Below are 21695 nucleotides of genomic sequence, written 5' to 3'. Positions count from 1 at the left end.
TGGCTTCTGGTTTCTTCCAGAGGCAGAAGAAAAGGAAAAATCACTCTCTGCAAGACTGTTTCAGTTTAGTCACACTTCGGAAATAAGCCAGCTAACTAATTTGGGAATAGGAGTGTGTGTGTGTGTGTGTGTGTGTGTGTGTGTGTGTGTGTGTGTTTGCACGCGCACGCATACATACAAGTCAGAGAGGTTGAGAGAGAGGGTGGAGGGTCAGGGTGAGGAGGGAGTGGAGTCCACTTTCCAAAGCAAGAGCCACTGGTAGGTTTCCAGATGCTCTGTTTCAGTCTCTGCTCTGTGCTAAAGTTCATACCCCCAAGTACCCAACAGAGAGAACTTTCAATGGTTCCTCACCTTAGCTCTTTAAAAAGAGGTTGTGCTTGATTGTACACAAAAATTGCCTCCCTAAATTAAAGTATCTTGGAAACTGTCTTTATGCAACAGAACGGTGTTGGTGTTGTGTCTGTGTCATGGGTTTGGTCCATCTTGGTGGTCCTGTCAGTGAACGTTAATCACACCAAGTCCTGCTCAATTACAGTGATTGATGTAGGTAAAGTTCCATTCAACATATGTTATCAGAAGGGTTATCACATATGTACTGTTGTTTTTGTTTGTTTGTTTTTAAGAGTGCAGAGCCAATATGATTTGAGGGGGAAAGAGGGGAAAACCCTCTTCTTTTTTCATTTTTAAAGATTTTATTCATTTATCTGAGAGAGATACTACACCAGGGGGAGGGGGTTGGCAAAGAGGCAGAGGGAGAAGCAGACTCTCCACTGAGCAGGAAGTCCAATGTGGGGTTCCGCCCTGGAATCCCCCCCAGAGATCATGATCTGAGCTGAAATCAAGAGTCAGATGCTTAAACAACTGAGCCACCCAGATGCCCTAGGGAAAACCCTCTTTTTAGAGTAAAAATCCCTAGATTCCAAACCTACTTCAGCTCTTTAAAATGTGATCTTGTGCCAGTCACAAAACATACTGATTCTTAGTGTCCTGATCTATCAAACCTGGTTACCAGAGTACATCTGGCCTCTTCCCAGGGTTATGTGGGGGTGAGAAGGGGTAGACCGCACCTAGGAATATATTTGAAATTCCCTTCACATTTACATGCTAGGATTAGGATACATCTCATCAGTTTTCTTTGACTTCAGAAGGCTAACTATGCTTTCTGTGAATACATGTTCCACAATGAACAGACTCCAAAATTCATCCATTAAACAGGAGTAGCTGTACTGTAACAAAAGCACTCAGTGTGTAAATACCATTGGCAATATAATAACATCTTTCAATGGTAACTTGTGATTTTTTTCTCACAAACTCCTGTATAACTCAAAAGCCCCTATTTCTATATCCTAAATTCTACCCAAAGTTACTGAAGTTTTCCAAACATTTACAAATTTTAAAACAAAGTATATGAGATGCAAAACAACTTTAGAACATAACTTCTTTGGGGAGGTTTTATTTGGCGATTAAAACGTCTTTCTTTTTAGAATTGGATGCGTTGTGCTGCAAAGTAATGGGAAAAGCCTGGCTGAGAGCACAGCATGTTCAGGAACGACTCCTGAGCATGTCCTGAATAATTATAATCCCAGGCAAATGTGCTGAGCTCAACCATTTTTCCATAGGGGCCTCCCTATGTCATGTTAATAAGTCACTTACTAAACCCAGTACATTAAAAATACAATTCTGTGTAGCTTATTAATTTACAAAAAGAAATCCCTCTGACTTCTCTGAGCACATCAATTCAAGGTGACTTTAGAGAAAGCTGGAGAAAGAGGAGGTGAGGATGCGAGTCACAGACCAAGTTCACTCTGAGTCAACTTTAAAAAGAATTACTTGATTACCTCATAAATCATCTGGTGCACTGTTTCCAGTGAAGACTCTCGGGCTATGTTCAGCAATTTAGTAACTTAAGCCAGCAAAAGAAAGGGCAAGGTCTGGGTGAAAACCTTAAACAAAGGCCATCTGATGGAGGGGAGGCACCCACAATTGCTAAGAATCTGTGCAGATAAGTAAAGGGTTCCAGAATTAAGCAGGGGAGCTGACTGATGCAAGAAAACCCATCTAGATTATTCAGACTCCAATTTATTTTTTTAAGGATATATTTACTTGACAGAGACAGAGAGAGAAAGAAAACATGTGTGTGTGAACAAGGGGGAGGGGGAGGGAAAGGGAGAAGCAGACGCCCCACTGAGCGGGGAGCCCAGTGCCGAGCTGAAACCAAGAGTCAGATGCTTAACTGACTGAGCCACCCAGGTGCCCCCAGACTCTAGCATATTTCTGTGGTGGTTTGGATGAACCATTTAATTATTGAAATTTATTTTCCAGTTGATTTTTTTTTCAATATAAAAGGCGTTCAAGGTCAAGTTAAATTTCCTTTTTTTCCTTGCTTCCAAAATAAAAGAAATTACCAAGCTTCCAGCAACAAGTTGTAACAAGACAAAAAAAAAAAAATCTATTCTTAAACTGATAACTCAACATATCAATCTGAGAATATAATGAATAAACTGACATACAACTCAAACGTCAAGCTCAAATCCACCAATGAGTATACAGATCCCTACATGTGAACATTAACCAAGATCATCTCACTGGTTTCCCTCCTGCCGTGCTACCACTTGACTCCTAATCTTTCTCATAAGCCCTAACCTTGTGCTTCAGACTTATTTATCCAAATGCCTACCGGACGTGTCTTCCTGGATGCCTGACAGGCATCTGACAACAAACTCATGATCTTCCCTCCTAAACTTGGTTCTTCTCTTCTATTTCCAGGATCAGGTAACTGTGTGAGCTATCAGATCCGATATCTGGGCCATTCTATGTCCATAACTAACACACCCCTTTCCCACAGTCAGTTAATCTGCAAATCCTGACCATGTTGCTTCCTATTTTCTCCATTGCGTCCTCTTCTGACTGCTCTGAAATCACCGTCCTACCTGATCCCATCTTCTCTCTCCGGGATCACTGCAGAATCTCCCATATACCCACACGTGGATTTAGCTCTTTCCTTCACCATCCACCTAACTAGTCACCAGTTAATTTCTCCTACAAGCCTGCCATTGGCTATCCTTTCTTTCTTTTCCCTGACAGGTTTTCCAGAGTTATATTTAGTTAGCCTCTTCATATAAACCTCTTCTACAAACGAATTTCTTATCCTCACTCTATTTTTTGGATTTAGTGCCTTTCCTTTTTACCTGCTTTTATGTTCTTACTTGCCTTTGCCTTTTGCAACTCCCCTATTGTATCAGAATTTGGCTTCAATCCTAGCAATGCTGTAAACGCCCAGAAAACCCAAACTAGAAAACATCTGTCCTTCTTATAAATTCCTATAATTCCTCTTAATTCCAGTGATTCTCAGTTCTTAAAATATGAAGGCTGCTTCCCAAAGTTAAAAAAAAAAAAAAAGATTTTATCAATTCCTCTTCCATTAAAGGAGATGGGGAGAAAAGGAACCAAGGAAAAAATGTCCATCCTGACTGAGTGGGAAGATAGAGAGGTTATTGGTGGAAATTGGGCTCCTCAATGGGAAAAGGGCTGGGACTCTGTAGCATACCCCAGCATGTACCAGAGGACATTAATCATGGGAGAGCCTGTATGTGAAAATGTTTCTCTACATTCATTCAGCAATATTTAAGTACTCACTGTTCTAGCTAGTGAGCAAGAGAGGGACAGCCCAACTCCCAACCATGGAAGATTCCACAGTCTTGTATGGTTGGGAAACTGCATACTCCAGAGATTCATGGTAGCCTCTAGAGGTTCAGAATGGATATTACATAAAAGTCTCTCAGAAGTCCCATCATTTAAAAAAAATAAAATAGAAAGAAAGAAAAAGAAAAAAAGAAAGGAAGAAAGAAACATTTTTTATTTAATATTTTTGCCCAAATGAATTTGGCCACAGAATCCCTCCCCTGCTTTTTTTTTTTTTTTTCCTGGCAATAGCTATTAATATCCTATAACTGGAACTCTGTGGAATAGTAAGTTGGAAAATGCTGTGTAAGGGTAGTCCAAACACTGAGAAGGAAATGCTGGCCCTTGAAGAGAAGAAAATCGTATTCACTTTGGAGATGTGAGGAGAGGGGAACTCTGCTTGGGAAGAGAGCAACTGGAAATACTACAGAACACAGTGAGAGTGTGGAGTATATTGGTGGGCAGAAAAACACTCCAAAACTTCCAGTCCTTTTAAAAGTGGCTTCTTCTGATCATAAGGAAAAGACCAGAGTAGGGAAAGTAACTTCTAAGCTTCTCAGACTTTCTAATCCTAAGCCTCAGTACAACTCTGTTCCCAACAAGACAATATGGCTGTCATTGCCAGGGAGCTCTAACCTGGCCCTACCTTCTTCTCCAACTCCCCTCTTGCCTCTAAGTTTTGAGGACAAGAAGCCCAGAGAGTTGACTCCTTCTTTGAAGTTCAAGGTCAAGTCCTGGTTGTATTTGCAGAAATCAAATACTTTTGGTTACTACTGAGCACACTCATGTTTAGTTTGTGTTGTGTTTGCAACGGTAACATCCCGATGCTAATAGGCAACTATGAATGTTCGGCCCTGGAGTTGAATTTTACAATAAGACAGAAGTGTCAGAAAATATACTTTGACTGCACGCTTAAAAATGTATTGCTATGATGACATTTTAAATTGTATCAGCATCAAATAGTATGCAGCTCACCATGTAATAGGAAAGAAAAGTGCTGCTCCCAGTGAATTCACTCTTGCATCCTTACGTGGGCATTGGGGATGAGAACCCCCACAGCCCTGCACTGTCAAAAATGTTACTTATGGGCTTGCAAAAAAAAAAGAAAGAAGAAGAACAATGGACTCTCCTTATACGCTTAAAATATTTCATAACAAGAAAAACAAAAAGCGTTCCATTTAGCCTAAATGAGGTTACCGAGTATGTGCAGAACTGTTTCAAAACCACATGTACAGGGCAGCACTAACCATGTGCTGGGTAACCTGAGAGCCTCAACTGCTACCAAGGACAGCTGCTGAGCTCAGGGTGACCAGTCCTCCAGGAGAACCCACCTGAGCCCGCCTCCCTCAGGAGTCTTGCTGTAACTCGGTATTTGTTGGCCAGCCATTAGCACTGCCACGTTTCAGATCACCTCTCAAGTATATGTATTTTATGGTAAAATTTATTGGTACAGTAAAATAATTCAGAGTCAAGTGAATACTATATATTTAAGTGTATAATGCTTTCTTAAACGTGTAAAGTCCATAAGAGAAATTTACTAATGAAATCTTCTTCCATATTTTTCAGTCTTCCTGTAGTGTATAGAATTTTTATACTTTGGTGGCTTTACTCAGATGAAGTGTCTACTGTCTCAACCTAAGGAACAATTTTAAAGACTTTGCAACAATCACTTGAAAGTTTTGACTTGTCTTCAGTTCAACTAATGAATTTTTAGAATCTCTTGAAGGTGGATATTTTTCCTCATATTATGCCTTTCCCTCCCAAATTGGGAATGCTTAAAAAACTCATTAAATCCTTAGTGAAGCTCAGAGAAATGGGCACTTTTATTCATTATTTGTGGAAATGTAATTTGGGATATATTTTTGAAAGTCAGTTTGGAGACACATATAGGTGCATGCACATATTATACATATGTGTATACCTGTATACATAAACACAATTGCATGCATCCACATGTATGCAGTTTGGACCAATGCCCTAGGAATTTTCCTATAGAATTATTGGAAAATGTTATACATATTTTTATAAGAATGTTGTTATATTTTCCTAAGTGTTTATAAAAAAAGTAAAAAAGTAGGAGACACTTAAATGTCCAAATTTAATAGAAAAGTGGAATAAAGTACATTATATTCATATGATAGACTATCATGTATCCATTAAATCATCTACCCAACCATGTTAAAGTGTTGATATATCGTAAAAACATGTTATACGATACAATGTCCAACACAATGCCATCTTCATCTGTATTCAGAAAAAATACTGGAAGAATATTTACCTAAATATTAATAATGATTATACTTCAGGGATACAATTTTCTCTGTTTTCCAAGTTTTCTGGAGTGAATGTGTGCTATTTATGAAGTAAACAAAATAAATGTTATAAGTTTCTTGATATATTTGTACTCTTTGACCCAGCAATTCTATTTTATTGAATATAACCTAACATAAGGAAGTAAACAGATGTATACTTAAAGGTTTATTCCAACTATGTTCTTTTCTGATGCCTTTATTCTAATAAATCCTGAAAGCAATTTAAATATCGAGTATTAGGAAATAGGTCTTTAAAAATTAATAGTGCATCCACGCAGAGCCTTTTAAAATCAGATTCTTGAAAATGTGCCAGAATGAGAGGAAATCCTTATATGAAGTCAAAAAGGTATATAGACAAATACGTAGACATTGTATAATTATAATTTGATTGCCTAAAAAAGTACTTAATAACATGTAACCGAAGTTACCATTGGATGTGAAGTTTCTCTTTATAGTTTCTTTTGATTTTCCTTCTTTATAACTTTCCATGCTTTTATTATTTTTAATTTTTATAAACACAAAAAAGTATGTCAACAATAAAGAAGATTGTTTTATTGCTAGTGATATTAAGATAGAGATACAGTATATGAGCCTGTTCCCTTCAAATATTTTTTTAGACTATCATGTCTATTCAGTTTGTTAGTGTATCCTACAGTAATATAGGGGTACTTAAACATTTCATTTTAGTCCCTGGGTCTCTCTGGCAAACAATGGGAAGAATTTTGACCAAAAGCTTTACTTTGCTCTGTAAGATGCTTAAAACAACATAGGGAAGGGATATTCAGTGAGCTGGCCCCAGACTCATATTGCTAAACTGTGATACTAAGATTTCTTCTGTCTCTCTCTCTCAGTCTCTCTCTCTCTCTCTCTCTCTCTTTTTTTTTTTTAACAGATTGTATTTATTTGACAGAGAGACGGTAAGAGAGGGAACACAGGCAGGGAGAAAGGGAGAAGGAGAAGTAGGCTTCCGGCTGAACAGGGAGCCTGATACAGAGCTGGATTCTAGGATCCTGGGATCATGACCTGAGCCAACAGCAGATGCTTCATGACTGAGCCACCCAGGTGCCCAAACACTAAGGTTCTTAATGATTTGCCTGTCAAGAATCCACAAGCAAAGGTCAAAGCACTTTCAAGTTCACTGATAGCTCAGTGTAGCCTTCCTTCTGGATGCAAGACCCACACCCACAGAGTGAAGTTTTTGTTTTTTTTGTTTTTTTTTTTTTTAATTCATTGAGAGAATTTATGCCTTAACATAGTTCTACTAATAGCAACTGATAGATTGTCAAGGCAAGTAACCATCTTTGCTAGACACAGAAATGCAAAAAGACATATATTTACTTGATATATTGTTTATGTTGCAAAAGGCTTAGCATTACCGTTGCATATTGTGTGATGGACAGTAAGCCCAAAGAGTTATCCATACGCTGCCACTAACGTATGAACTCAATGAGTGTTTATTAAAAGCTTATGTGTGGGTCATTGTTCTGGCTGTACAAGATAAAGGCAGACTTCTGCCTTCCTTCCTAGATAAAGACACAAAGACAATTCTATGGATTTTGCATACCCTTTCAACATCCCTTCTCCACTAAAAGACTCAAAATTACAATGGACATTTACTGACTTTCTCTTAAATTTAGTGTAAATTTTTTTAAAAGATTTTATTTATTCATTTGACAGACAGGGATCACAAGTAGGCAGAAAGAGAGAGAGAGAGAGAGAATATGAGAGAAGCAGGCTCCCTGCTGAGCAGAGAGGCCAATGTGGGGCTTGATCCCAGGACCCTGAGAACAGGACCTGAGCTAAAGGCAGAGGCTTTAACCTACTGAGCCACCCAGATGCCCTAGTGTAATGTATTTTTTTAAAGTTCACTTTTAAATCATTGTCATATAATGGCGGACCATGGCAGCGAAATTTACTAAACACATGTATTTTAAAAACCGGAGGTAGTTTCTGTTAAGTAGTGTCAGCGTTCTGACAGGATGTAGTACATTATGATTTTTCCTGATGAAATTAAAGACTTACGCTGATTCTTTGGACTCCATGAAGCTCACTCTGTACATTCAGGTTTTCTGATAGGCTTTGAAAATACCACAGGGCAAAGAGTTTTTGTCCCCCAGGCAGACAGGCAGAATTGAAACCAGGTTTAGATAACAGACCCCAAAACAATTAAAAGGTGGAAAGGGAAAGAAATGGAAAGCAAATATGTGAGCTGAGGGTAAATAAAACAGAAATGAATATTTACTTGATCTGTCCGTCCTCCTCATACGTCGTTCTGTAAAATCCCACGAGCGAGCCGTTCAGCCAGCCAGCGAACTTCAAGGTCAGGAGGTAGGCATCCTCGCCACTGCCCGGCGCAAGCTCTTCTTCTGCCTCCATCACCACATACTCCTGCTTTTTGTACTCAAAGCACCGCCTGACTGGCACCTGCTCCCCGGAGGACCTCTTCAGCTCCGGGAGCTGGGTGATCCTGGTCTCCCGCAGGTGCAGCCACAGGTACCGGGTGGGGCTGGTCACGTTGATGGAGATGGTCACGCTGCCTGTGTACGTGTCCTCCTCAAGCAGGGGCTTCACCTCCAAGTCGTAGTGCACTGGGTTGATGTAGTCCGGCAGCCTGAAGTTTTTCCAGTCTCCACTTTCGTCTTCTCTGGCAGGGCAGACCCCTTGGTCCTCTGGCGGGCTCTCCGGGGAAGGCGCTTCAGAGGGAACCGGAGCTGGGCCCTGCCCGGCATCCCCCGTGGAGCTGCTGCACCTGGTCAAGCCCACGGAAAGTCCTACTATTAATCCCACCGCCACCACCACCACACAGATTATGGCCACATGTTTCGTTTTAATGCAGTACCTCTTAGCGTCTTCTTCCTCCGCAAAGTTCATTTTTGTCTCCAAAGTCAAATATTACGCATAAAAGGATGTTAAAGTTACCTAACTAATGAAGGTCAGCTGACTTCCTTTTCAAATTGCGAGGAATTCCCTGGCTTGGCAGCCTGTTTTTGTTTTTTTCCCACACCCCACTCCGGCTCCCTGCCTCTTTCCTCTCCGTTCCCGTTCCCCACCCGCCACTCAAGGAGGGACACGGAAACAAGGGGGTGGGATAAGGGCTCCAGAGGGGAGGCTGAGCTGGAGGAAGAGGACTGACCAGGAGACTGTCGCAGCTCCTTATAAACCACGCATCCCCACCCCTCCCCTCCTCCTCAGGAGTGAGTTAAACATAAAATAGGGCTTAGCTTATCAGGGAGCGGGAGGGTGAGACTTTGCCAAAGCCCTGTCAGCAGCTTTCAGGGAGAGAGCATTCCGGGGAAGAAGTGTGCTTGCCATAGAAAAACTCAACCTTTGCCACTGGGTCTGAGGCTCCTTCCTGTTGTGCGCACAGTCTCTCTCTCTTAATTAACCACAGGGCTTCTTAGATTTCAGCCTTTGCATCAGGTAGCTAGCCAAGGAAGCCAAGTATTTTCTTTTCGGTTTTTCTCCCCTCCCGTTACATAAACATTCAGACTCTGCCTTTACCAAAGTCATACCCTGGGCTTGGACACGCAAAGGTATACATAAAAATTCAAGGACCACTGAGGTAGTCCGTGAATATTTGTTGAGTTGCTGGATTAGCAAAGCAATGCCAAGTGACTCTGAATCCGTTCAGTCTGGATGGAAGAGGGAGGGAACGTGAAATTAGCCAAAGTGGTCCTGGAGCTGAAGAGCATTAAAAAAAAAAAAAAAAAAAAAAAAAAGTAGGCAGAAAGGGAAAGGATTGAAAGGACAGAACACAAGGAAGATAAATAACTACACTGGGGTAGATAAACTCATCTCTGCAGTTGGCCTCCCAGTGAGATTGGCTTCCTTAGACTTTGATGTGTAGATCATGTTTGCAGCAGATGCCAGATGTGGAAAGCTGGCCTGTTGGGAGATCTATTATCTGTGTAAATCTGGTTGCCTCTGAATGACAAGGGCAAGACAGAAATCACAGCAGTGACTTGAATGTTCATGAGTAGCTAAGGTGTAAACCCCAGGCCATCTCTAACAGTAATGATTCAATAATAATTATCAAAAAATTTGAGAGCTTTCTATGTGCCAGGCACTGTGCTAAGTACATTATAGAAGTTTTTAGTTCAGTCTTCCCAACCACTCTGTAAGGTTGGTACTGTTTTGATGCCCATCTTAGACATGGGAAGACTGACATTTACAGAGGCTAAGGCACTTGAACAAGGTCACGCAGTCAGCAAATAGCAGAATCGGAGTTTGTGCCCAAGTCATCTGAGTCCAATGTCCATATAACTACTGACAATGCCTCCATTCTCTGCAGAGGAGAAATATTGAAGGGTTAAGTAGTTATAAAAATCTTTGTCAGTATTTCCTAAAGTACATTTCATGGGTATTAATAGATATACTTGCTGACCAGGCAATGCTGGGTTAGGTAAAATTAAGAATGTTCTTTTATTACCATCCATTCCTTCAGAGCCTCCAGATGGTAATGTATATTGTGAATCTCCAGACAGGATAGACTATTGAATAATTTTTACATTGAGTTGATGAGAGACCATTTTTGATGAGGTAACTTTTGTGAGACTTGTGTTCTATGGAACACTCAGAAATGCTACCTTAAAGTATTCTGAATTACCAGTTAAACAAACAGGGAGGGAGGGCAGGGACTAAAGAGTTAAAAGCAAAAGAGTCCATTTTGCTCTGTACATTTCCATTGTTCTCGCTGAAAAGAGTAGTAAGAAAAATAGAATTGAAGGGAAGTGGGATATACTTCTCTCGATTACAATAGGTTCACTTATACTTGCTAATTTCACATTCTGAAGCAAGAAATCCTAGACTTTTTAAAATCATAGCATGTTTAGTTTTGGCGAATCAAATTCCTGGGCTTGAGTCCTTTAGAAAGCCGCTCTTTATTGGAACGATCACCTGGCATTTCACTAAATGAAAGGGAAAATGTGGATCATAGTTATCTCAACATAATGACTAAAATGAAAAGTATTTGGAAAAATGTACATAAAGCTGTGTTAAACTGAAAGAATTTCTAAAATAATCTCAGTTAGGACAAACACACCTGAAACTCTTAAATTCAACCTCAACTAGAAAAGACAGCAATGTTACCACCAGCCCTATGCTTGTGGCTAGACTGAAAATGTCATTTTAAAATGTGGAATTTTATTTGTTAATATTAGTGTGATAATAAAAAGAATTCAAACCAAACAGCCAATGTTAATAAATAAAATTTGGAAAATTATACTTCTTTCCTCTGAAAGAAATAACATTCCCGAAGAAGAAGAATGGATCTCTTAGAATTTTTGTGGGAGATAAACTCTAAAATCATCATTGCTAGTATAATTCATTCAGACCCTTTATAAAATAAAAGACTAGACCTTTGGGATAGAGTGCACTTAAAGGGGATTAAGAATGGTCAACTGCTACAAAATATCTCCCTTCTTCTGCCAAAAATTCCACTATAAAATAATCCATTATTTAAATGTGACCATTTTGATAGAAATAAAATACCTTAAATTCATGTAGTGAATGTAGTATGTAATATGTGTAGTATGTAGTATGTGAGTATACACACATGCACACATCTATGTAAATTTTGAATCTAAGTCCCAGCTCTAAGCACAGCGTCTTAGTCCCAATCCATAGGGCTACACCCAGTGAAGGGCACTACATCTTATCAGTATCAGTATGATGGGGCTCAGCTGACCTTGTAGAGGTAAATCGGCCAGCCAGATAAGTGGGTGTAGCAGAGCCCACGTGTGCATTAAAAACATCTAGGATCAACATACTAGTGTTTACTAAATATTAAGCCCCTAGCTTTCATAATTTGATGACACTGCATTCCATGACAGCAGTACTTGCTGTCCTTCCTCTCATTGACACTGAAATATTGAGTCTGTGGCAGGAGGCACTTGATCTTGAAAGCCAAATCTAATCCACAGCAAAGGTCAAGGCAGTCACTGATGGAGGACAGAGAGAGAAAGAGAGAGAGAGAATCTATTTCTACAAGGAGACCAATGAACTATTGTAGGCACTCACCCAGATTCAACAGTTTACATTGGCTAATCCTGTGTTGAAAAGTCTACATTAGATATAACTAAGTTGAAAAGGCTACCTCTGGTCAGTTTGCACTTAGTAGGTTCAAGACTGTGGAATGAACGCAAAGCCGTACTTTATAGATCCTAGACCACACTCTGACTGTCCAGAGCTTTTGACAATGTGTGTTGTTATTTTGTACCCAAGGAGCAAAGTCTAATATCTATTCTGCCTATGACATAAATGTTCATTGACTACTTATTGAATAAACAAATGAATGGATAAATAGAAAGGAGGGAAAAGAACACCAAAAATCCAGACTAGGAGGGGTTCATGGGCATAATATACCAAAAATGCTGAGATAAACTCAGTTCAAATTTCAAGAGTGACTGGAAAAGATTCCCTGGAGATGAGGACCTGGAAATCATACCTGATCCTGAGGAGGTAAGAGACTTCTTGGTTAATTCCTTCCCAAAGCAGGTAGATTGATGTAAGAGACATACCGTAATACTGAATACACAATGTGGACGTCTCTTTTTCACTTGGAGTTTCAATTTAAAGCTTTTCTGTTAGGTCCCAAGAATGACATTTATCCCAGAGGCTACTGAGCCTTCCATGGACATGGGGTGCTGCCAGTTCACCTGGAGAACTAGGAATATCTCCAAAAATGTCAGTAATTAATGCAATAGTGTGACTATTTGACTCTTTACTCCTATCAGTTGATCAGAGCTGAATTCCATGGTTCAACAAAATAACGAACAATAATGGCAAGCTCTAGTCATCACAGAAGAAGCAGAATCTGCAAATCAGGCTGTTTACTATGGGGAACAAGGAGGATGGGAACCCGTTTGTCTTCAGTTTGCTACAGGGTTGCCATTATCAATCACATCAGTTTGATAAACCCGATGGTCAATCCAGGTATTTCCGAACTGTAAAGGTTTAGCTGGAATTGGAAAAGGTGAGCACCATAGCATTTGGCTCGGCAGACCAGTGAGATTAAATACATACTGGCAACATTGGGTGTGATCTTGGTCAATTATATCTTATTTCCTATTTTTCATCCTTTATTTGGGCTCAGCAAATGTTTTAAAGGCTTCAGCTGGTTTCAAGATTAAGTGATCTCAACAAACTTTTTCCAAGAGCTGAAAAAAACTGCAGATATCAGGACAGAAAATCTTTAGCACACCACATCTAAGTTTTGTTAGTTGTTCATAATGAATTTGTCCAAAGACTAACACAATGTGAAGAGCTACACAGCAGGGAAGATGAGGAAGAATAGAGTGAGAAAGAGGTCAAGAAGCAAAGAAGAAGGGTTTTCAAAGAAGGTGATGAAAAGAAACCTCCAAAACATATCTAAATATAATTCAACAAAAAATAAAAGTCAATGAAACAATCAGTTTATGCCTTCTCTATTCTTTATTGTTTCCAGACTGACTTGAGAGTCCTTCTGCAGGGTTTTCTGGGGTACAAAGATTGTCTTCATGATTTCCCTCACCCACATCACCCATGTGCACAAGGGTTTCGTTAGTCACAGGCAACAATCATGTTTCTTTTTTTAAAAACAGATTTATTTGTTTATTATTTGAGAGATGGGGGGAGGGGCAGGGGGAAAGGGAGAGAATCCTCAAGCAGACTCCCTGCTGAGCACGGAGCCGGAATGGGAACTCAATCTCAGGATCTTGAGATCATGACCTGAGCTGAAATCCAGAGTCAGAAACTCAAGCAACTGAGCCACCCAGACACTCCAACAATCATATTTCTGTTATCCATTTGGATTACCCTGGAAAAAAAGTCAGTTCACTTTACCTACCTCTCAAAAAGTGTCTGGGCCACTATTCAGCCGTTCATTTTTAAAGTCATTCAACAAATTAATATTGACTCAATAAACACTTAAGTCTTAACAAAAATTTACTGGACAAGGAATTCTAAGATAAACTTTAAAATGTGGACATTCATTAAAAATGGTAGTAAATACTCTTAAATACATGTATGTAAACACTTTGTTCTTAGAATGTAGAGGTTTCAAAAATATTCAGAAAAGCAAAGAAAACAAAACAAAAGGATTTATTGTTTCTATAATTTTAAACTGCTTTCATATTATATTCATATAATATCACTAATACATTGGGAGACTGTCGGAGGATAGAGAAACAGCAGGAGAAAAATAATAGTGATAACATAGTCCAGATTTCTGTTGCTCTCAGAATTTCAAATTTGTTTTTATAAATTTTCTCAGTGCACTAAACAGTAGCTCTAGATTCTGAGTTTTTAAACTTCCTAATGTGCTGAATTCACTCAACATTTTTTTCTTCAGTCTTTGTTGTGTCAAAATTCTTGGCAATGTTTTCTCTCTTTTGTTTCTCCTATCTGCAAAAGTGTCCAAAAATAACATTGGGATAGGGAAAATAACTCACCTGACATTCTTTTATTTCTTTTATTTTATAAAAGGTCTGAATGAATTATACTAGCAATGATGATTTCAGAGTTTATCTCCCACAAAAATTATAAGAGATCTATTTTTTTTCTTTGGGAATAGTATTTCTTTCAGAGAAAAAAACTATAATTTTCCAATTTTTATTTGTTAATACTGGCTTTTAGTTTGAAAGTTTTTTTTATTACCACATTAATCTTAACAAATGAAATGTATCCTTAACTGTTGTTTTCTTTGGGGGGTTATAAAGGCTTTAACTGTATTGAAAGGATCAAAGTCATCCATCTGAGTTACAGGAATGTTGTTTCTACTGTTGGTGTTCTCTTTTCTTGACATCTCTTCTGGGTTTTGTTTATCACATTTTTAGTATGCTTTTTTGTTTTACACTTTGCTTTCACTCACACCATTGCCCAGAACTCGTCCCATGACTCCTCTTGAAAGCAAAGAGACAGGCAGACAGCAACAGCTCTACCCTTCAGGAGCAGGGGACCTGTCTTTGGTGGTCAGCTAGCCACGCCTGCCCCACCCTGGCCTCCCTTCATTATAGGATTTATTTTTCTGGGCCAGTGCAGTAGCTCAGAAAAAAGTCCATACATAAAAGAAAAATGCTGTGCCACCTGCTGTTGACATTTTTATAAAAACCTAAGATCATGTCCAAGGCAAAGTGCCTTCTAGCTTCACATACTTGTAAAGATTATTCAGCCACATGCTGATAGTTTATGCTCATTTCTTATCACTGCTTGCTCTGAGTATGTATTTTAACTTGATTTTTGTTCTGAACAGGCCTGTACCATGAGGAGGATATATTTTTATTTTATTTTCCAAGGATCATTTGGTTGCACTTCAGAATACTCTAGAAACAAATGTAAGGAAAAGTAATTGCATTCAGGTGGAAAGAAAGAAGAAGAAAATGGAATGACACAGAACCAACCTCCATGGTACATACTTGCTGCCAGATGTCTTTTATTTGCTGTCTTTTTAATGCATCCGGCAATTCTATGAGTTAGTTATTATGAGCCCCAGCTGCTACTTACCACATCATGCTGCCTCCAAATCCAACAAAAAGAATTTAGTACTATTTATGGGTTCATCCAGACTCCTCCTTGAATAACTTTGTATCTTGCTTACATTATAGACTGTGTAGATCCTGCAACTAGCCTAGGCAATAAACCACAATATTGTTTCAAAGAAAAATGTGCTACAAGGTCCAACATGGAAGACATGCCTATTTATCGTCAAGCCTATCAGGTGGTTGGGAGAACCCCCTGCTCAACGTGCCCTGAACTGAGGTGGATGTGGATCTTGCACGACTTTGTGCCCTCTGCTGCCCTGAGGGTGCTCCTCTGGCCCGGCAGTGCTGAGAAATCAGATTTGAGATCTAGGTAGTACATGTACTGCCTTGCTTATTAGTTAAATGACCACAATTATCAGAATAGTGAAAGAATAAAAAAGAAGCTTGAGAAGTGTCCTGCCCAAATGCTGTTTAATGCAAACTAATTGTTACTCTATTTTTCAAGTGAGTCATAGATTTCAGGAGCTCAGTGAGTTATCACCACAGATGATTTTATTAAAGGCTATTTTGTTCTGTTGATGATGGATGGGTTCACAAGTCTCAGCTACAGCATTATAGACGTGGAGTAAGTATACTCACCCCCATATCAAGAATCGGCCATGCTGCTTTCCTGGCATAACTCTGGCTGTGTGTTCAAGTTCCCATCCGATCTGTGATTGTAGTCATAACACCTAACATTCTATCCTGCATCTCTCTGAAGGTCAGCGGTGTTCATTTGCCCAAATGCTTATAAAATTGTTTGCGTATTAAGTGTGTGTCATTTGGCAGAGAAGCCCGTACTTGTTTTGTTGCCTTCCTTTAGCAACCGAAACTCAAAACTCCCAACTCCAGTGCAGTGGTGTCCGCAGGGGCTCCTGGGTGGCTCAGTTGGTTAAGCTTTAGTTCAGGTCATGATCTGGGTCCTGGAGCAGAGCCCCTCACTCCCTGCTGGGTGGGGAGCTTACTCCTCCCTGTGCCCCTCCCCCCTGCTCATACTTTCACTCTCAAATAAACAAATAAAATCATTAAAAAAAAAAAAAAAAAACAGTGTCAGCACATGGCAATAAGACATACGGAGACTTAACTAACAGTTTTATCAATTCGACTCATGTAGACACTCAAATCTGATAATTAAGGACAAAATGACATTTGAGGTCCAAGCTAATTGTGGCTTATTGGCAGTGACTGGCTAGTTGTTCGTGAAGCATATTTCCCTTTCCTTCTGGGTTCACAGTGCGGCAACACTTCTCAGTCTTCTTTACTGTGGAAATGTAATTCTATTTTAGCTAATAGACTTCTCTTCAGACCTGGTACATAAATACCACCTGTGTGGTTCCACACTCTCTTCCTTGGCCTGCCAGCTACATGTTGACATCCATGGAAATCTGGAAAATCATATACTGGAAATGAAGAGTCACAAGAGGCAAGATGTCTCAGCCTCCCAACAACCACATACCACTTCCCATCTCCACACTACGAATGGAGTCTTACCTGAATAAGAAATTAAATTCAATTCCTTTAGCTATCAAAAGTTGAAGGAATTACCCTCCACCATGATTTTAGCTAGTTTCCATTATCCAACAGATTAGTTTTATTTAATTGTGGATTTTCTACTTCAGGCTGGTAGTTGTCAACCATGGACAATTTTGCCCTCCCCTCTGGGCTTATCTGGAAATATCTGGCAACATCTCTGAATGTCAAGCCTCAGGGAGGGAAAGTGAGAGGATTGACATTAGGCTCTAGTGGGAAGGGGCCCTGGATCAGGCTAAAGAGCCTACAAAGCATAGGACAGCCTCCTCGTGCATTATCTAATGCAACAATCTTGGGTGCTGAGGCTGAGCACCTGCTTTGTGCTATGGCTGTTTTCCAGAGGTCATTTTATTTGCACTTCAGAATACTCCAGAAACAAATGTAAGGAAAAGTATATTTATGGCAAACATAAATACTCTAGAAACAAATGTAAGGAAAAGCGTATTTATGGCAAACATAAATATAATTAAATATTAGATTAACTTCCTTATATGCTTTATATATGCTGTCTTTGATTAGTTTATGCTCTTTTTGGTGCTACAATACACTGATGGCTTTGGTGACTGAGTGTCATTTGTGAAAGCTTTATAATCTCTACATTTGCTTTTCCGCCGCCACAGCCTCCTCCCCCCACACCACACTCTTTTTGACCACCAGTGTTTCTTGCTGTGTCTCCAGCAAGGCTCACAATACCTGACATAGAGTGGGTGTTTATTAAGTATGTGGTGAATGAAGACTGAATGAATATAAACAAAAGGGCAGAGAAAAAAAGAACGAACCTTTCCTTGCCTTCAACTGTCCTCTTCCCTCAGCTCCAATGACATTCCATTGCCTTGGTTCTTCTCTCCGCATTCTGTCTTCTTAATGTCTTCTCCTCTTTTCCTCTAAATGTAGTTCCTCCGCATGTCAGACAGTTTCCCTTCTTTCTCTCCCCGCCTTGAATAACTTAACTATGACATCTATCCAGAAAACCCCCAAATTTCATCACCCATCCAAATTTTCTCCTGAGATTCAAGGTCAAAATGATGCCAGTCTGTGTCCACCAGCATATCCCACCATCACCTGCAATTCAGGTTTGTCTGAAGCGGAGTATCATCCTTCTCCCACAAGAACATTGTATCTCCTCATCCCTTTCCATGTTTTATTTTTAAATTTGAGAATTACAGTTCTTTATGGCATCAGCCAAGACTCGTCCCTCCCCTTCACACATTGCTGGGTGGATGGTAAGTGCTTGACCATCTCAGCCTCTCTTACCTGTTTGCCATTTTCCTGTTTCAGATTTTTAAAATCCAGAGCAGCACTGATTAATAGAAGTAAAATGTGAGCCATATATGTAACTTCCAATTTTCTAGTAGCTACATTAAAAAATGAAAAAGAAACAGGTGAAACTAATTTTAGTCATATATTTTATTTAAATATAAACAAAACATTGTCATTTTATAAAACAAAACATTGTCATTATAAAATGTACTCAATATAAAAATTAATAAAATATTTTACATTTTGTCCATACTATCAAAATTTAGTGTATTTTATGCTTACAACGCATCTCAATTTGGACTGACCACATTCCAGGTGCTCTACACTTAGCAAGGGGTTACTCTAGTGGACGGCATAGCTCTAGATCTTCAGGATTTTATCTCTCGCTTGTTTGTGGTCACAGTATTTGGTGTAATGTCTGCACACAAATGTGTTTGACTAAAGAAACTAACTTTACTTTCATGGAATTAGCTTATCTGTATTCCAAAGTGCTGCAGAATGTGTGTTGCACACTGTCTTCCACTTACTCATTTGCTGTTTTGAGTTGTTTTTACTGACTTGACATATTTATGCCTTTTCCCCCATATAATATATTGAGGTTAGGGTCATTCGCTATGTTTTTCAGTCTCTTTGTATTCTCCAAACTATACCTCATGGTGCCAAATTCATAGAAGATATACACATAGAACGAGTAGATAAAATGATAATCACAAAAAAAATTAAAGTTAAGGAAAAACAAATTTCCTTTTTAAATTATAAATTTAAGGGCATGTGGGTGGCTCAGTCAATTACACGTGTGACTCCTGATTTTGGCTCAGGTTATGATCTCAGGGTTGTGGGGTGGAGCCTGCATAAGATTCTCTCTCTTCCTCTCTCTCTCCCTCTAATCCCGCCCCCGCCCCCAAAATTATAAATTTAAAAATTGGACTAAGTCTATATAACAACATTTTACCACTTTTTCACTCTAAAATACTAACCAATTTTTATTGTAATGTTGTATTTGAGTGTTTTAATAACAAATACAGACATCGTAAGAAAAAAGAAAATGGACAAAATGTAATCTCTGTTTACATATGTTAAGTGATAAAGGCGGACAAAAGAATGACATGTATAACATGAAATACCTGCTGTAAAAATATACACATAAATAAAAGCCCAGGACACATAAATCAAAGTGTTAAAAAAAAAAATCACTTTCTTTGATTTTCCCATATAAGATTCTGGGAAAATTCTTTTGCAGTTTTTTGTGTTGTTTTTCTTATTTTGTTTTGTGCATTTTCCTGAAACTATGTTATTTAGTATTTAGTGAAAGATAAACACACACATATTAGCATACTGGCTCTAGTCCTTCATGAAAAAACCTAGATGTTTATTAGCATCTCTTACTTCCCTGGGCTCCTCCAAATCTTGATCCGATAAGTTAAGCAAACTCAGAAAAGACATTATACTGTCTCTAGAAAATACAAATCCATTTCCTGTTATTATTCCATATTACTGTTTTAACAAGATAAGATTAATTATTTATCTGGGTTCCTTCTTTCTGCATCTTGCCATAAATCATATTTTTGATTACCAATCTTTAATTTGTTCTGAGATATCTTTTCTTGTGCTATCCATTCCCTCCCATTCTTCTCTCCCACGTGACCCCCTTCCCAGTCAACCCTACCATGCCCTGCCCCGCCCTGCCATGCCCCTCCCCACCCATCTATCCTGGGCCGTCCTTTGGGCATTACTTACTGTCACTCCTTCCCTTGGAGCTTGTTTTTACAACATGGGTTACAGAACAGTCAAATAAGAAACATACCCAATTCAGCTTTTATTAAAGATGCGTGATATGCAGACACATATGCCAATAGAGCAAATGTTTTAAATCAGATTTTATTTATTTTATTTTATTTATTTTTTAGTAAAGAAACTTTTCTTTATAAAGTTTACTTTTCCCAATACACATACACAGCAACCATAGTCATCTTCTAAAAATGTAAATCGTGTTACTTCTTGCTTAAAACTCTCAATGGCCTCCCAATCCAATTGAAACAATTTGAAAGTCTTTTCTACAGCCTGCAAGTACCTCAAGTTGTCTTTTCTTCTTATCCCCTGGGTTCCATTCACTTGAACTTTCTTTCTGTTCCTTGAACATTCCAGAGTCCCCTCTCTGGGCTATTCCCTTAAAACACATTTTCCCAACTCTTGCAAGACTGTTTTCTTCTCTCTGCTCACGCCCCATCTCAAATATCACTTTCTCAGGGGCCCTTAGTTTTTTTTTTATTACTGCTTTCCTCCCTTCTCCCTTGCACTTTATATACCATTACACGATTGCATAGTTTTCGTAACCTTCTCTGCACCTGAAGTCATGTCTCTTAGTTACTCTATAAGACTGTAGGCTCCACCAAGTGGAACTTCTTGTGGTATCCCCTTTGCTAGAAGTGTGTCAAGTACATATGAGGCACAAAATAAATATCTCTTGCTTGGGAATCTGAACAAAAACTGGCTTTGAATAATACACAATGCCTATGCCTTCTTTTCTCCCCAAACTGGCTACAAGATCTGCTACTCAGGACATAGGAGCACACTTTCCATCTTTAATTAGAGAAAGTCCTTTCTACAGGTTTCTTCAGCTTCTCAAACTGTTAGCGTCTTTTCAAGGTAGCAAACAAAAGCACAATTGTCCTGGTTACACTTTCTGCCTTTTACCAGTTCCTGGAGAGACTTTCTACTAGTGTCTATAATGGAAAATCAATAGGAATCAATGAATCTTAGTGTTGTCCTTTGGTCTTCAAAGATGAAAGTATGGTGCTATCTCATAGGGCTTGGGCTCCCAGTTGAATTGCCACTTATCTATCACACCCATGCCCTAACCTTGAATTTCTGCAAAGCTGGTCAGTAGGACCTGGTATGAGATTGTTCTAGAACTTAGATCAAAATGAAAGTTATGAGCATGGTTTCATTAGCATCAAAGCCTAACCAAAATTTCTAACTTGTCCTATGATTTTATTCAACCATAACTTATTTAAAAATCAATGCAAAATTGTTATTCATAAAAACATGGCAATTTAGAGCTGCAAAGCAATTTTAGATATAATCTAGTTTACAGATAAGGAACTATGACTTAGGGTGAGATTAAGTAACCTTCCAAAGGTCTCTAAGCCAGATGAGGGAAGAGCCACATTTAGACACCCAGCCCAAGGCTCTTCCCACTGTTTATTAGTTATAAGATTAACTATTTTGTAATATTTAATAATTCCTTTTCTGTCATAGCGCCTGGCACATAAGAAGGCAATCAACAAATTTGGTAATACATGAATGCACAGTTAACATGATGGTTTGTTTTATTTTGTTTTTAAATTTTTTTAATTTTTTTATAAACATGTATTATTAACCTCAGGGATACAGGTCTGTGAATCGCCAGGTTTAC

At 38.9% G+C, this 21695-nt stretch overlaps 1 protein-coding gene across 1 annotated transcript in view; it reads right to left on the bottom strand.

The window, feature by feature from the left end:
* The window catches only part of ENPEP (glutamyl aminopeptidase), an 83054-nt gene extending 73937 nt beyond the window's left edge, over positions 1 to 9117 (bottom strand). The window contains exon 1 of the mRNA XM_059377311.1: positions 8236 to 9117. Coding sequence (XP_059233294.1) covers positions 8236 to 8864 — 629 coding nt within the window. The 5' untranslated portion in view covers positions 8865 to 9117. The remainder of the gene's footprint in view (positions 1 to 8235) is intronic.
* Between the last annotated feature and the right edge of the window lie 12578 nt (positions 9118 to 21695).

The sequence above is a fragment of the Mustela nigripes genome, chromosome 1, assembly GCF_022355385.1.
Source record: "Mustela nigripes isolate SB6536 chromosome 1, MUSNIG.SB6536, whole genome shotgun sequence".
NCBI lineage: Eukaryota > Metazoa > Chordata > Mammalia > Carnivora > Mustelidae > Mustela > Mustela nigripes.
Note: the sequence above shows the minus strand (reverse complement) of the source record. Positions and strands in the feature narration are given on the sequence as shown.